This window comes from Drosophila mauritiana, chromosome 3R (genome assembly GCF_004382145.1).
Source record: "Drosophila mauritiana strain mau12 chromosome 3R, ASM438214v1, whole genome shotgun sequence".
Classification (NCBI taxonomy): domain Eukaryota; kingdom Metazoa; phylum Arthropoda; class Insecta; order Diptera; family Drosophilidae; genus Drosophila; species Drosophila mauritiana.
Genome location: NC_046670.1, coordinates 24,156,142 through 24,169,218, shown reverse-complemented (window position 1 = coordinate 24,169,218; position 13,077 = coordinate 24,156,142). Strand labels below are relative to the sequence as shown.

At 49.5% G+C, this 13,077-nt stretch overlaps 5 protein-coding genes across 6 annotated transcripts; 2 read left to right on the top strand and 3 right to left on the bottom strand.

The window, feature by feature from the left end:
- Positions 1–16: 16 nt before the first annotated feature.
- Positions 17–2,417, bottom strand: LOC117144907 (cysteine-rich hydrophobic domain-containing protein 2). 2 transcript variants are annotated; one of them, XM_033310342.1, is made up of 4 exons: positions 2,340–2,417; positions 1,392–1,800; positions 673–883; positions 17–605 (listed from the first exon to the last, which is right to left on the bottom strand). In XM_033310342.1, the coding sequence occupies exons 2-4, from the start codon at positions 1,517–1,519 to the stop codon at positions 438–440; spliced, it is 507 nt and encodes a 168-aa protein (XP_033166233.1). In that variant the 5' UTR covers positions 1,520–1,800; positions 2,340–2,417; the 3' UTR covers positions 17–437. The 2 variants fall into 2 exon arrangements, with proteins under 2 accessions (XP_033166233.1, XP_033166232.1); XM_033310341.1 differs by having other exon boundaries at positions 2,175–2,395.
- Positions 2,418–2,621: 204 nt separating this feature from the next.
- LOC117144908 (short coiled-coil protein B) lies at positions 2,622–3,486 on the bottom strand. Its single transcript, XM_033310343.1, has 2 exons — positions 3,298–3,486; positions 2,622–3,220 (listed from the first exon to the last, which is right to left on the bottom strand). The coding sequence occupies exons 1-2, from the start codon at positions 3,350–3,352 to the stop codon at positions 2,868–2,870; spliced, it is 408 nt and encodes a 135-aa protein (XP_033166234.1). The 5' UTR covers positions 3,353–3,486; the 3' UTR covers positions 2,622–2,867.
- A 451-nt stretch (positions 3,487–3,937) lies between these two features.
- LOC117144898 lies at positions 3,938–10,803 on the top strand. The gene is made up of 5 exons (XM_033310328.1): positions 3,938–4,164; positions 4,234–4,334; positions 4,963–6,013; positions 6,774–8,369; positions 8,438–10,803. Exons 3-5 carry the CDS (start codon positions 5,383–5,385, stop codon positions 10,621–10,623), a joined length of 4,413 nt encoding a protein of 1,470 aa, XP_033166219.1. The 5' UTR covers positions 3,938–4,164; positions 4,234–4,334; positions 4,963–5,382; the 3' UTR covers positions 10,624–10,803.
- LOC117144909 lies at positions 10,797–11,665 on the bottom strand. Its single transcript, XM_033310344.1, has 2 exons — positions 11,180–11,665; positions 10,797–11,131 (listed from the first exon to the last, which is right to left on the bottom strand). Exons 1-2 carry the CDS (start codon positions 11,639–11,641, stop codon positions 10,844–10,846), a joined length of 750 nt encoding a protein of 249 aa, XP_033166235.1. The 5' UTR covers positions 11,642–11,665; the 3' UTR covers positions 10,797–10,843.
- A 30-nt stretch (positions 11,666–11,695) lies between these two features.
- LOC117144905 lies at positions 11,696–12,824 on the top strand. The gene is made up of 2 exons (XM_033310339.1): positions 11,696–12,417; positions 12,470–12,824. The coding sequence occupies exons 1-2, from the start codon at positions 11,722–11,724 to the stop codon at positions 12,728–12,730; spliced, it is 957 nt and encodes a 318-aa protein (XP_033166230.1). The 5' UTR covers positions 11,696–11,721; the 3' UTR covers positions 12,731–12,824.
- The last annotated feature ends 253 nt before the right edge of the window (positions 12,825–13,077 follow it).

The following is a 13,077-nucleotide window of genomic DNA, read 5'->3' as shown; positions in this document are numbered from 1 at the left end:
AGTTAAAAAACACATATTTTCGAAATCACTGTAAATTTCCTAACACGAAATTTATTAAATAGTATTGCATTAGTTTGGGAAACAAATAAGAATTTACAACTAAACGAAAAACAGAAAAAGTAGAGCGCCCTAAAGTTACGAGAAATCAAACTTACCGCCTAGAGTTCTTGCAAAAATTTGTTTATAAACCGAACATGAAATAGTTACTAGCTTAAAATGACAATCTGCGAGTGCACTAAATTAGGTAATGCCCAGTTTGTGTGCTGTGCCTGCGCCTGTCCTGTCCTATGGATTAGTGTACCTATACTCTCTGCTGATTAGCACGATCCGTAAACGCCTAAAGCAAAGTGTTAGCAGCTAGTGTTTATTTTACAATTACCATTACGACAACCCCGCGACCCTGTGGATACCACGCCCCTCCTCCTCCTCGACGGCACTTAGTCGGGCCGGTAGATGGGCGTTTTGGGTATAAATTCAATTAAAATAACATACTCCATCATGGAATTGGAATCACATTGTTGCTTATGCAGTCGCCAGTGCAGGCCCAGCTTATGATATAGATGATTGTTCTCCCATTCGAACAGCTTGTCCAGTGTGAGTTGTGTCTGCAAAAGTGAAAAAAGAGTTTAGGCTGGGATCATCACAGATTTTCCAGATTAATCTGAGGCTTACGCGTTTGCTGAGACAGATGACGGGCCAGAGGGAACAACCGAGCGTGCAGCAACAGCAGACGCAGCCGCAGAAGAGCCATTTGACGTTGACGGGCAGGGATTTCTTCAGCACTCCGTTGATCCGGCCCACCGTCGCCTTGAACTCCTCGGGAGCCACGCGCGACAGCAGACCGCAGGGAAACTCCGCGTTGAAGCGGTTGCTCAGCCCAAATCTGCAAGTGTGCGTGTGAGAAAGTTACAATTCGTGTGCAGTGCAAGTGCAATTATTCTGCCCTGACTCATCTCTTATGCAACCTTCCTGTAATTGACTGCTGGGCAGCAAAGGTGCTCTTCCCCCAAAAATGGGGGCAAATAGCAGGGCAGGGCCTAGATCGAAATTGGGTGGCGTTAGCCTTGAACTACTTTTTAAATGGGCTCACGCTTGTTTCAGACAAAACACTAATTCGTTATCTTTTCTGTATCTGTATTATATTCTATAAGATAGTCTGTTTAGGGCATGTAGATAATCTAAAGGATCTCTGTGGCAACCTATACTTTACAAAATGAAATACGTAATTCATTGTATCACTACAGATTACTATGGCGTTTTAAAAGTTCTTTCACTATTACTTTGGCCCCAATTGTGCTGATAATGGTGTTGTCTTGCTGAATGAGGTTACATTCTTAACTACTCTAGCTATCTGCTTTTCCCCCTATCACTCAATGCATAGACCCACTTACACCGTCATGTTTCCCGCGCCGCGTATGATGATGGGCTCCTGGACCGGCGCCACCGTTTGGTCCTGGAAGTGCTCCAGCTCGTCCAGCTGCTCATCCTCGTAGATGGCGTCGAAGTCGGAGAAGGACATGGTTGGCCGTGCTTGCGGAGTTTGTGCCTATTATGGGGGGCTGATGGGGCGATGCCGCGAGAACGGATGACTAGGTGACCAGGGGGAACAGAGAAGAGCAGCGGGCGCTCCAGCTGTGCCGAGTGGGAGGTCAAAACATGTTGCTGTCTGCCGTCGCTGGCGGGGATCTGGGAGTTCCTTTAGAGCTGTCCTTCAATCTCAGATTGACACTGCTGCTTCCGCCATAAAATGTCGACGTCTGCCGCGTTTCCCAGTGATGCGATTATGACGTCTGGCCTCCTCTGTTGACGCAAATGAGTGGGTGAAGCGAGTCGCGGGGCGTTGGTGGGTGGCATTCAAAATAAAGTGCATATTAAAAAACAATAAATGCAACGCGTGTGCGTGTGTGTGTGTGGGGTCTTTCACAACACTGGCCGCAGTCTGCACTTTGTTGTTGCTTTTATCAACAAGAGCGAGCGGGAGGGCAAGATACAAAATACAAACTGCAAATACAAAGGAAGGCCAGCTAAATGTTTGCGTTCCATTAATGGCCACTAAAATTGGAATTTCCCACTCAAACAAATATCGTTAAAAGTAAAAACCACGGCGCAAATGTTTTGTTTTTCCCCACACACACACGCACAGATAGAGCACCAAATCACACACACACACACACCTTGCAGCTTATTTCGCAATCACTTTTGTTGCACGTTCAGCTGTTCTGGTTTAAGCACGATCGGTTTTCTTGATTTTTCTGTAGTTTGGGACTGGTTTTGAAATGTTCCGAGCAGAGACTACGACTTATACACGCTTTCTACTTTTTTCGAATACGAAAACTCACTGCTCAATTTGTTGTTGCACGACACCACGACGGACAGCTGGCCGACCAAAGTTGCCAGTCCGTTGCGTTGGTGGCAGCTCAAAATTTTCAAATAAAGTGTACGCAGGTGTTTTTCTAATAATTGCTACGATTTATACAAATAGACACATTTTATAATTTAATTAAAATGTCACTCTGTTGTAAGTTATGCAATTCGATCATGGCTATTTAGTTAACCGACCTCTAAAAGCAGCTGGATTGGCAGTGCTGCCATCCCGTTTTTCTTTTCAAATCCTTTAATTGCGTGGGTATTATTGATTTATTATCTATATAAATTAATTACTTCTATGTATAAAATACATAGCGCGCCATAAGCTTAAGCCTAAACAAATACAAATTCGACGATCGGGCAACTGAAATAACATTGCAATAGCTTAATTTCGAGTGTTACAGATTAAAATATACATATGTAGCTCTAGCGTGAACGAGAAGGCATATTTGAGAAGGTTTTTGGTTTCCAGTACCGGTGGGTCGATTGACTATAGAAGATTACTTCTTTTTGGCCGCACTGGGACTGGTGGACTGGAACACCGATGAAGCCGACATCAGGTTCTCGATGTACTGGCCGAGCACCTGGTTCTCGGAGCGCAGCTTGAGATTTTCCTCCTTGACCGAATCGACGCGTTGCGACAAGTCGTCTAGGGTGTTCTGCAGCTCCAGGACCTGTGTGATGAGGCGGGCCTTCTCCTCCCGATCGTCCTGGGCCATTTCCATGGCCTCCAGCGAATTGTGCGATGAATCTGGCGTGGAACTGCGGTTGGTGAACGAGGAGCGCAACGAGTCCATGGACCTCCCACTGGGCATTCGTCCCGTCGCCGGGGGCTCATCGTCCGGAATGACCACTGCATTTTTGGGGCGGATTAGCAATTGATAACATCATCACTCGGGACTCCACCCACTCCCTCCAATTTTCACTCACCCTGTGGATCCTCGTCCATGTTGGGAATGCTGTCGTCATTGTTTAACAGGGACATGGCTGGCAGTGTTCAGGGATACCCTTTATACTATAAAACTTTAACTCTATTAACTCTTGCCAAATTTCTCTTAACAATTGACACGAAAAATAAAACTACCCTTTGGAAAGTTGGCCAACACTAGCTGCCGGCGCTGCCGTTGTTTGGTATGTGCTGCGTTTTCCAGTACTGGTAGAAGTTTAAGGAGAAGAAGAAGAAGCTGTATTTTGTAATCTTTTAACCAATATTTTAGATAAAGTTACTAAGTTAATGTTCGGTTTTAAATATCTACAACTATTCAGAGGCTAAACTTTTTTCGTTAAAAGTGTTCCGAGAAGGTAAGCAGCTGTGCTGGATATTGCAAAAATTTTCCTCTTCAGTTTTTTTTATAATATTAAGCACACGTAAAGCCGTCGTTTATATTTATTTAAGCATTTAAGGCTTTTAAGTAGCGTATTTATAAAACAGTTCGCACCAAACATGAAAGTCAGCGTTTATTTCCATTTTATTTCCGCCTTTTCAAAATAACCGACAACAGGCGCCCAAAATTCAACGAACAGAGTTGCCACCTGAGCCGTTCGATCATAGGAATTAAAATACACACATGCTTTTGCAGTTTTTAATATTGTTGAACGACAGAACGCTTCCGTTTCGCTGGCAGTGCGTAATGTTTTGAACTGCTTTAGTTTGCTTACCTGGTGAAAAATGTGCTTAAATTGTTCAGATTTTCCGCCCGATTTCGTTGGCCATTCGTTTATACGCCTGCATTGACGAGGTCGAACGAGCATTAACACCCTCGCAGCAACAAACTGCACTTCATACGGATAAGACAGGTAAGCCTACATATCCTGGCCCACCTTTCGACACTCGCGACCTGACTTTCTGAACTTCTATCATTCCAGCCGTGTCCGGCAAGCCAACAGCATCTCGATATCCTGGTTTCCGCCTCCTCCGCGGCTGTACATTTCATTTCGCTCCGCGGGCAAAAACGAATCGCGTGCGGGTAAGTCAACAGTTGGATCCTGGCAGCGGAACCTGTAGACTCGCTGAAAGTGAAAAATGTAGAAGCATTCCATGGGCTCTTGTCCAAATTCCTTCCGAACCAAGATAAGAGGTTTCTGTTATTGTGACATTGGGTGGGCTGCTACGTAACATGGGACTGGGAGATCGGATCGGTTTGACCATCAAGGGCTTGTATATGTGGTCATGAGGTGGGATTCAAAGCCCAAAGGAGCTATTTATAGGGTCAGGTCGTTTTTAGATAACATAAATCTTTGGGCAGCATAACTAAAAATGGTATCAAAATTCAATATACGTGCAGTGTGGCCGTACCGGGGCAACGGGGTTTTGCCCAATGGCCGCGGGTAAATTGTAAAATAAATAAAAGAAATAGTAAGCGCGATAAACAAAAATATCAAGGAAAGAGAATAACACAGGTATAGTAACTAATAACTTTGCTGCTAAATATTTCCCTTTTTATTGGGCCAGATGGTGATTGACATTCAACAGCATATATGCATACAAGTTGCAAATCAACTGCTACCTGATAGCTATTTTCTGATTACCATGCTTTTGCAGCTTTAAAACCCTTTTATTGCACCCAAAACTAAATCCAACTTAACCTTTTTCAGGTAATAACAAACCCAAGTAACCGTAAATATTTAAAACTAATTCGCAATCTGCGCACTTAAATACCTGTTGGTATATTATCAGAACCGAGAAACACGAACAATGAGTGCAAGGAAACGCGCGAAACAATAACATTAATTCAAAAACTTAAACATTTCTGCGATTTCGATTAAAACAAAAGTGATCGAAGAATATACATATATAAAGCACAAATCGGGCCATCGAGAACATTACAAATTGTCAAATAGTTTTGTGAAAAGGGGGAATACAAAAAAATACTAAAGCCGGTGCGGATTGTAAAATGCCAAAAACTTTTGTGCGCCTCAACGTACAAACATTGTAAAGACTAGAATATAACTTCGATTTCCGCTGGTAAAAATTAAGAAACACAAATCCATAGCTCTTAGCCTAAACGACTCAAAATGCTGCCATTGTCGATGGCCAGTGCGGAGGCCAAGCAGCTCCAGCGCAATATATCATTGTCCATGTCGCCAGCGAATGGAGGAGCCATCTCTCCATCTACCGTGAATGGCAATGGTGTTGCCTGCGCCTCCGGCGGAAATCCAAACCCCAACAGCCTCCTCACACTGGCTCCGCGCAAGGAGGAGCTGCGCTTCCTGCCCCTCGCACCCATGGGCGGCAACAAGACCTGCAACATCACCATCAGCAATGTCCAGCCAATGAAATCCAAACTGAAGACGGTCAACATAGTGCCAAATTCCATAAAGTCCGCTGGAGCTGGTGCCACTGCCGGAGCAACAGATGCTCCCCTGTTCCAGCTGTTGCCATCGCCCATTAATCCCAGCCAACCGTTGGTGGCCATACTGGCCCCCAATTGCAAGACCACGCTGCTCGGCGGAGGTGCATCCAATGCCCAACCGGTGGTCATACGCTCCGGAACACCTTTGCAGAAGAACAGCCTTACCGTTGACACCAGCAAGAAGCCCATCCAGCCAGGAGGATCGGCTGCAGCAGTCGCCGTGGGAGGCGGAACTGGAGGAGCACCTTTAACGCTCATGGGCAAAACGGCCGTTCCACCGAAAATACAAACTGGTGAGTGTAGGGTTTCGCTTTCCCCTTCTTCCGAGTTATGTAAGTTATGATTTACAAGTGGGTTTCCCCAGTCTGAGAGGAAGAGGAAGAACAGATCCCCAGATCCGAGGCCAGTCGGAAAATGGGAAACACTCTTGCAGATGTGTGTGTGTGTGCTCGCGCGAGTGTGTGTGTGTGTGTGCGTGTGGGGTGCGGGGCAATCTTTATAGTTTACTTTCGTTGTTCACATCGCTCTGCGGGTTTAGTTTTTAGTTGTTGTTCGACTGCTGCACATTTCATAACACCAATTTAATAGGGTTTGTGTGCGTGTGCCATTTTCGGAAAATAAGTTCCAAGCATCGAATTGGGTGGTTGCCATGTTCCATGGCTGGGGCGGTACGAATCGGAGAAGCAACACGAAGAACTTATTGCTATTTCCAATATATATGATGTATATATGCTGGCTTTATCAATAGCAGTATGCAAAAGGCGGGGTGCCAGCGAAAACAGCAACAACAACAGCAGCACCAGCAAAGCGACACTGATGATGACGATCAGGTTTTTGCAGCTGCAATAAGAGGAGAAGATTTTGGATCAGCAGTGCCAGAGCGAAGTTGATCGGTGCGGTGGGGGTGCGGCGGTGCGGTGATCGGGTTCGGGTTCGGGTTCAATGGAGGATCCAATCGGATTGCCTTCGGGTGACTAATTAAAGAAAACTCAAAGCTAATTCGTGTCTCTATCTTTCTGCCTTTCTGCTCTCCATTTGGATGCAACCGTACAGCGGCACCTGTCCAGATTCCCAGCACGGGTCCGGGTGCGCAGGTCTCCCTGCTGGCCAATCCCCTCAAGCCACGTGCTCCACTCATACTCAGCAAGGTGGCGGTGGACAAGCTGCGTCTAAAGTTCAGCCAGGTCAAGAGCAACCCGAATGCACTAGTTCTCGGCAAGGCGAATAATGTGAAGAAACTTCTGACATCGCCGAACTCCAGTGGCGAGGATAAGACCAGGAGCACCCAGAACCACAACAAACTGAATACTAGTGCCAGCCAACTAAAGCCAGTTGTTGCACCCAAAGCGGCGATGCCCATTGGCACGGAGGAGCCGACCACTAATAATAACAAAATGAGTCTGATTAAGGCGAAGCACGCGGCCATCAAGACAGTGCCGCTGCCCAACCAGGAAGCGCCCATTGTGCCGGCAGTGGCGCCTGTTGTTACAGCTCCAGAGAAGGTCGACGTTAAGCCCACTGCAAAGCCCTCAATCAAGACAACACCCAAACCAACTCCTAAACCTCTGGAGATTTCCGTAAATGGACCAGCCAAGGAGAAAAAGGCGCCTGCCAAGGAGCAGAAACAGAAGGCAATGGACAAACCACCGTTGGTCAAGGAAATCACTCAACGCCCGCCATCTGGGCCCAAGGGATTGCCCAAACTGAAACGCTCGAAGTCCTTCGTGTCCAACCATCCCACTTCGCTAGTGGCCAACAACGAGCGACGTCACTCGGTGGCCATTATGGCCAAGGAGGTGGATGTGATCGAGCAGCCCAATGCGCCAATCGAGACCATCACCATTGAAGATGATGAGAGCGAGGAGGAGCAGCAGAAGCCGAAAATGAAGGAGACGCCGAAGCAGAAGCCGGAAAAGGAGACGCCGAAGCAGAAGCAGATCACCATGCCCATTCTGCCCGCAGGGATAACCATTTCCACCACCACCAGTACGGCCAAGAAGAAGGCAGTGAGGAAGAACTCCTCCGTGACGACAATCTCTTCTAGTTCCAGCGACAGTTCGTCCAACAGCGATGTGGAGGAGGTGCCGGCCAAGAAAACCGAGAAGGAACTCAGCCGGCTGCCTGGCATAAGCATCATCAAGGCGGAATCTCTGCCACTGAGCAGGGAGGACTTTGAGCGCTCGTTGCGCTGCGATGAGCAGGTGCCCCATACTCCGCCCAAGTCCTCCGCCTCATCCTCTTGCGGCTCTTACGCATCGGAAAAGTCGCCGCCGCCCAAACTCGCCGATCCGAAGCCATCAAGTCCACCTGCAAGAAATGGCAGGAAAGCCAACGACCATGATGCGTACCCACCTCCTGGCAGCAAGACCAATGACTTTAAAAAGAGCATGATACAGAACCTGAACATGCTGAAATGGCGCGGCCAGCAGCCGGCCAACCTGCAGAACTCCACCGTCCGGTTCGAGCTGAATGAGTTCAATTTTCTGCAGATAAACGAACGCTGCCAGCCACGCCAGGGTCCAGCTGCATACTTCGAGCTGCCTCTGTATGATCGTCCCGGCCGCAGGCCCTCGGACTGCATCCATCCGCTGCTGTACTTGTGCCAGCGTTGCAATTGCCACGGACCCGCCGCCGACTTCCTGGCACCACGTGAGTAAAGAGAGCAGCTTCCAAAGTCCCTAAACTCTATATATATTATATATTATTTTTTGCCACAGATTTCTGCTCCGTTAACTGTGTGCGTCGATCGCAGAAGCGTCGTCTGCCGCAGAGTACGCAGAAGGAGAGCAAGATAAGCCGTACCCAACTAGAGCAAACAGCTGGAACAGCGCCAGATTTGCCACAAAAGCAGCAAACCAGCTACAAACCCCACAAATCTCTGTCTGCCATACAGGAACAGCTGCAGCAACGTCAAAAGGATAAGCCCAGAAAGCAATTCCGCTGGAGCGAGTACCTCAAGTCAAAGGGCAAGGATGTGGCAGCGCCCATCCACCTGTTCCTCAATCCGTTCCCCATCAGTCCCAACTGCTTCGAGCTCGGCATGAAGCTGGAGGCCATCGATCCGGAGAACTGCTCGCTCTTCTGTGTCTGCAGCATTGTCGAGGTTCGTGGCTATCGGCTGAAGCTAAGCTTCGACGGCTACTCCTCCATGTACGACTTCTGGGTGAACGCCGACTCGCAGGACATCTTTCCGCCAGGCTGGTGCGATGAGACAGCACGCGTTCTGCAAGCGCCCAAGGACTACAACTCGGAGCGGTTCAGTTGGAGCCGCTATTTGGTGAAAACGGGCTGCAAGGCAGCTCCGCGGGCGCTCTTTGGTCATCTGAATATGCAGCAGCAGATGGATGTGCGCAACGGCTTTGCTGTGGGCATGCATCTCGAGGCGGAGGACCTGAACGACACGGGAAAGATTTGTGTGGCCACAGTGACGGATATACTGGACGAGCGCATTCGAGTCCACTTTGACGGCTGGGATGACTGCTACGACCTGTGGGTACACATCACCTCACCGTACATCCATCCCTGCGGCTGGCACGAGGGACGCCAGCAGTTGATCGTTCCGCCGAACTACCAGAGGTCTGTCTTCAATTGGGATGACTACATATCAGAGGTTGGTGGAATGGCCGCCTCCAAGGAGCTGTTCACACCACGCCAGCCAATGGAGTACCAGGAACGCATGAAACTGGAGGTGGTGGACCAGCGTAATCCCTGTCTGATTCGTCCGGCCACAGTGGTGACGCGGAAGGGCTACCGGGTTCAGCTGCACCTGGACTGCTGGCCCACGGAGTACTACTTCTGGCTGGAGGACGACAGTCCCGATCTGCACCCCATCGGCTGGTGCGAGGCCACCTCGCACGAACTGGAAACACCGCCTGGCTATCTTCAGCCCAAGTCCTTGATGCCCTGCGATGTGGAGGGATGTCGGGGCTTTGGCAACGCCAAGCGCTTCAACCTCAACGTCCATGCTTTGCGGGAATGCTGTCCGTATGCGCCGGAGAATTGGCGTCAGTGGCGCTCCAAGACGGTGAAGCCGCCGCGTGTGGCGCCCGAGAATATCAGACGTGGATGGGCGAAGAAAGCAAAGCGAGCCAGTTCGGAGGCCAAGCAAGCCATTAAGGAGGACTCCCAGCCAGAGATTGTCCAGCCGAAGGTCGCGGAAAAGGTGCAAGCCAAGCGAAAGACGCCTACATGTGAGGAGAAGGTTGTGAAAAAGCAGAAGCAGGAGGATGCGGAGCAGGTGCCGGATGAACGCTCCCTGGCCATAGCCAGATCCTTTGTGAAGGACTACGGACCACAGTTCCTGCCAAACTATCGCCTCTGGCAGCTCAACAGCGGCTTCCAATTGGACGACGTGCGAACCAATCCGCTCCACTGGACCAGCTGGGATGTGTGCGAGTACTTAGAGCGTGCCCTGGATTCCACTGACATTGCCAAGCTGATCTTCGAGCAGGACATCGACGGCAGAGCGTTGCTGATGCTGGGGCGCAAGGAGTTGGACAAGTACCTGAAACTCAAAGTGGGCCCGGCCGTGAAGCTCTACTCCCTGATTCTGAATCTGCGTATCGCGGTCATCTGCAAGTTTGATTCCAATAACATCGAACTGGAGAGCAATACTGCTGATCCGATTCTGAGGGAGATGAATACACCTGTTCCTGCGATAAAGCAGCTGCCGGAGCAGTCCCAGAGCAACGGCTACAAGGCGGACCATGACCAGGAGCTCTCCGAGAGCGCGGACGACGAGGACGACGAAGACGAGATGCTTGACAGCGATGACTTTCTCAGCGTTAAGCCGAGCTCCCTGGTCATTGACGAGGACGCCGATGGCGATGGCGATTGTGAATCCGACGGCGATGTGGAGATGGTGCCTCTGGAAGTGCGCACGCCCTTGCGCACGTCCTCCTAGGACTCCTACGATACCAGGCATACCGCTTCCGTTGATTGATTTATAAGATTTTGTTGCACCGGCCTCGGCCCCTTCGGGTATTATGTTTATAGGTAGTATTTATTCTTTAAGCCGATATGAATTATTCGATTTGTTTGTTTTTCGATTCGTCATCCAATAAATGATCCCTCTAGATATGTACACCATCCTGACTATTTTCTTGTGTAAACAAACCACCTACCTATTCCTCCGGCGAAGGTTCGGGTACTTCGGGCACAACTATGGTGCCATCCACTTCGAAGAGGACGTTGCCGAACAACTGCGTCACCTCAACGAGCTGCTGGAACTGCTCCATGTTCTCGTAGCGCAGGTTGTTCACCTCCTGGTAGTTCTTCAGCGAGGTCAGCAGTTCGTGATCGGAGAGATCTCCATCCTTTTTCAGGATTATCATCAGAGCCTTCAGCTCCTTTACACTAAGCTTAAGGAACGAGTTGTCCTCGAGCACCTGGGTGGCTACGGGCAGGATTTTCTGGAAAGGCATGGGCATTAAGGGAGATAAAAGTGTGGAAATTCATACTTTCGCCACGAGATCCATCAGTGCCGGATGGTAATGCTCGCTGGCCAGGTGGAAGACTTGCAGAACCACCTCCATGGGCCACTCCTGGTGGGCCAGCTTGTCGATGTAGCAGTCGATAAAGTCCAGCATCTCGTAGCGCTCGGCCAGCAGCATGAGGTCACCGCACATGTCAATGGTCACCGCATTGCACACCTCGTACGTGTAGATGTAGAGGAGCAGCGCCTCGTAGGCGGTGGGAGAGGCGTCGTCCACGCTGATCACTCGCTTGTTCTTCTGGAACTCGGGATCCCTGATCAGGCGCTCGAACTCCGCGGAGGCGGAGATGAGCATCACCTGGTGGCAGCGGAAGATGCATGGACAACGCTTGCCCTCCTTCAACTTGTCCGGTTGCGAAACATGGAGCTCGCAGTCCGACTTTTGGCCATTTCGCAACAGGTCCAGGCGACGTAGCTTGCAGTTCATAGTGACTGGGGATTTTTTGGGGCCTTTGCTCTCACATAGCACAAAATTTGGAATTCGAAATTGGGGTTTCCCTGGCAGGAATGTCAGACTCTGAGAAGGAGCCCGCCGGCAAAGCCCTCCAGGGAAGCACCAATCGGTGGGCAGACCTGGAGGAGGAGGATGAGGCGGACGCCCAGGGAGGGATCCAGAACTTGAAACCAGTGCGCAGTTCCAGCTTGGGACCGGAACTCGTGGTGCCCAGAACTACAGCTGCATCGAATGTTGAGGAGGAATTCCCATTGGGTTCTCCGAGTGATGGATCCAAACGCGCGACAAGTAGAAACCGCCGACTGGAATACTTTCGCAGTGGAGCCGATGCCGATTGCCAGGTGCACGTCCTGAGCAACTGCCCTCAATCCGATGAGCCGGCGGTCAGTGTGTGCTACAAGAAGTTTGGCTGCCATCGGATCTTCCTGGCCACCGCCTCCGACAAACTGGAGCAGGACGTGTACCAGAACAAAGACTGGAACGGCGTACTCCAGATAAATGGGGTTTCGCCCGAGAGCGTGGAGATCTTCCTGGAGTTCATATACACCTTCGAGGTGACCTCGCCGCTGGTCCAGCTGAAGCTGGTGGGGGATATATTTATCCTGTCCTGCGCCTACAACATGCCGGAGCTCCTCCGCTCCTTTGCCGAGAAACTGAAGGAGCAGGAATGGCCTCTGGATGGCATCTTCCCGGCCTTCGACCTGGCATTCCGGCATAACATCATCGATGTGGAGCGCGTTTGCATCGAGGTGAGTAGATTGGAATACAAAATGGAGTCTTGCTAACTTAGTTATCCTTTAGAAAATCATAGAGGAAGGCGCATCTTTGATCCAGGAACCCAGTTTGATGAAACTCCCGGTCTATGCCCTAAACTACGCCATCCAGCACTGGCTGGTGACGGATGCAGTGCCTCCAGATGAGCTCATCAATATTTTGAAGCAGTACCAGGAGATGAATGAGATTACATTCGCCAACACGCAAAAATTTCCGCACTTCACCAAGATTATCAAGTATTTCCCCAATGTTCTACTGGATGCCGAAGGCTTCATCAATCAAAACTAGAAAACTACGTGGTATTCCCAAAGTTTCGCGCATAAAAACCCAAGAATTTTTGAAAATAATGCAATAAAATATTAGCCTCCAATAGCTTTGTATTGCGTATCTTTTGCATATGGCAAACTGGAACCTCATCTAAGGAGAAGCTTGAAACAGCTGACTAAGTTATAATTTTCAATAATTTCCTATTGAAGAAAAGCAACCAAAATTATAGACGCATTTTTGAAAAAGTTAAACGGGCAGTGCTGCCAACCGGTTGCACCACCCACGACGGTATTTTCGAATGCGCCATTTTCGGTATTTTCCGGCAGATACCAGCCAAGAAGCGAACGCGTTATGCGAGGGCCGCATTT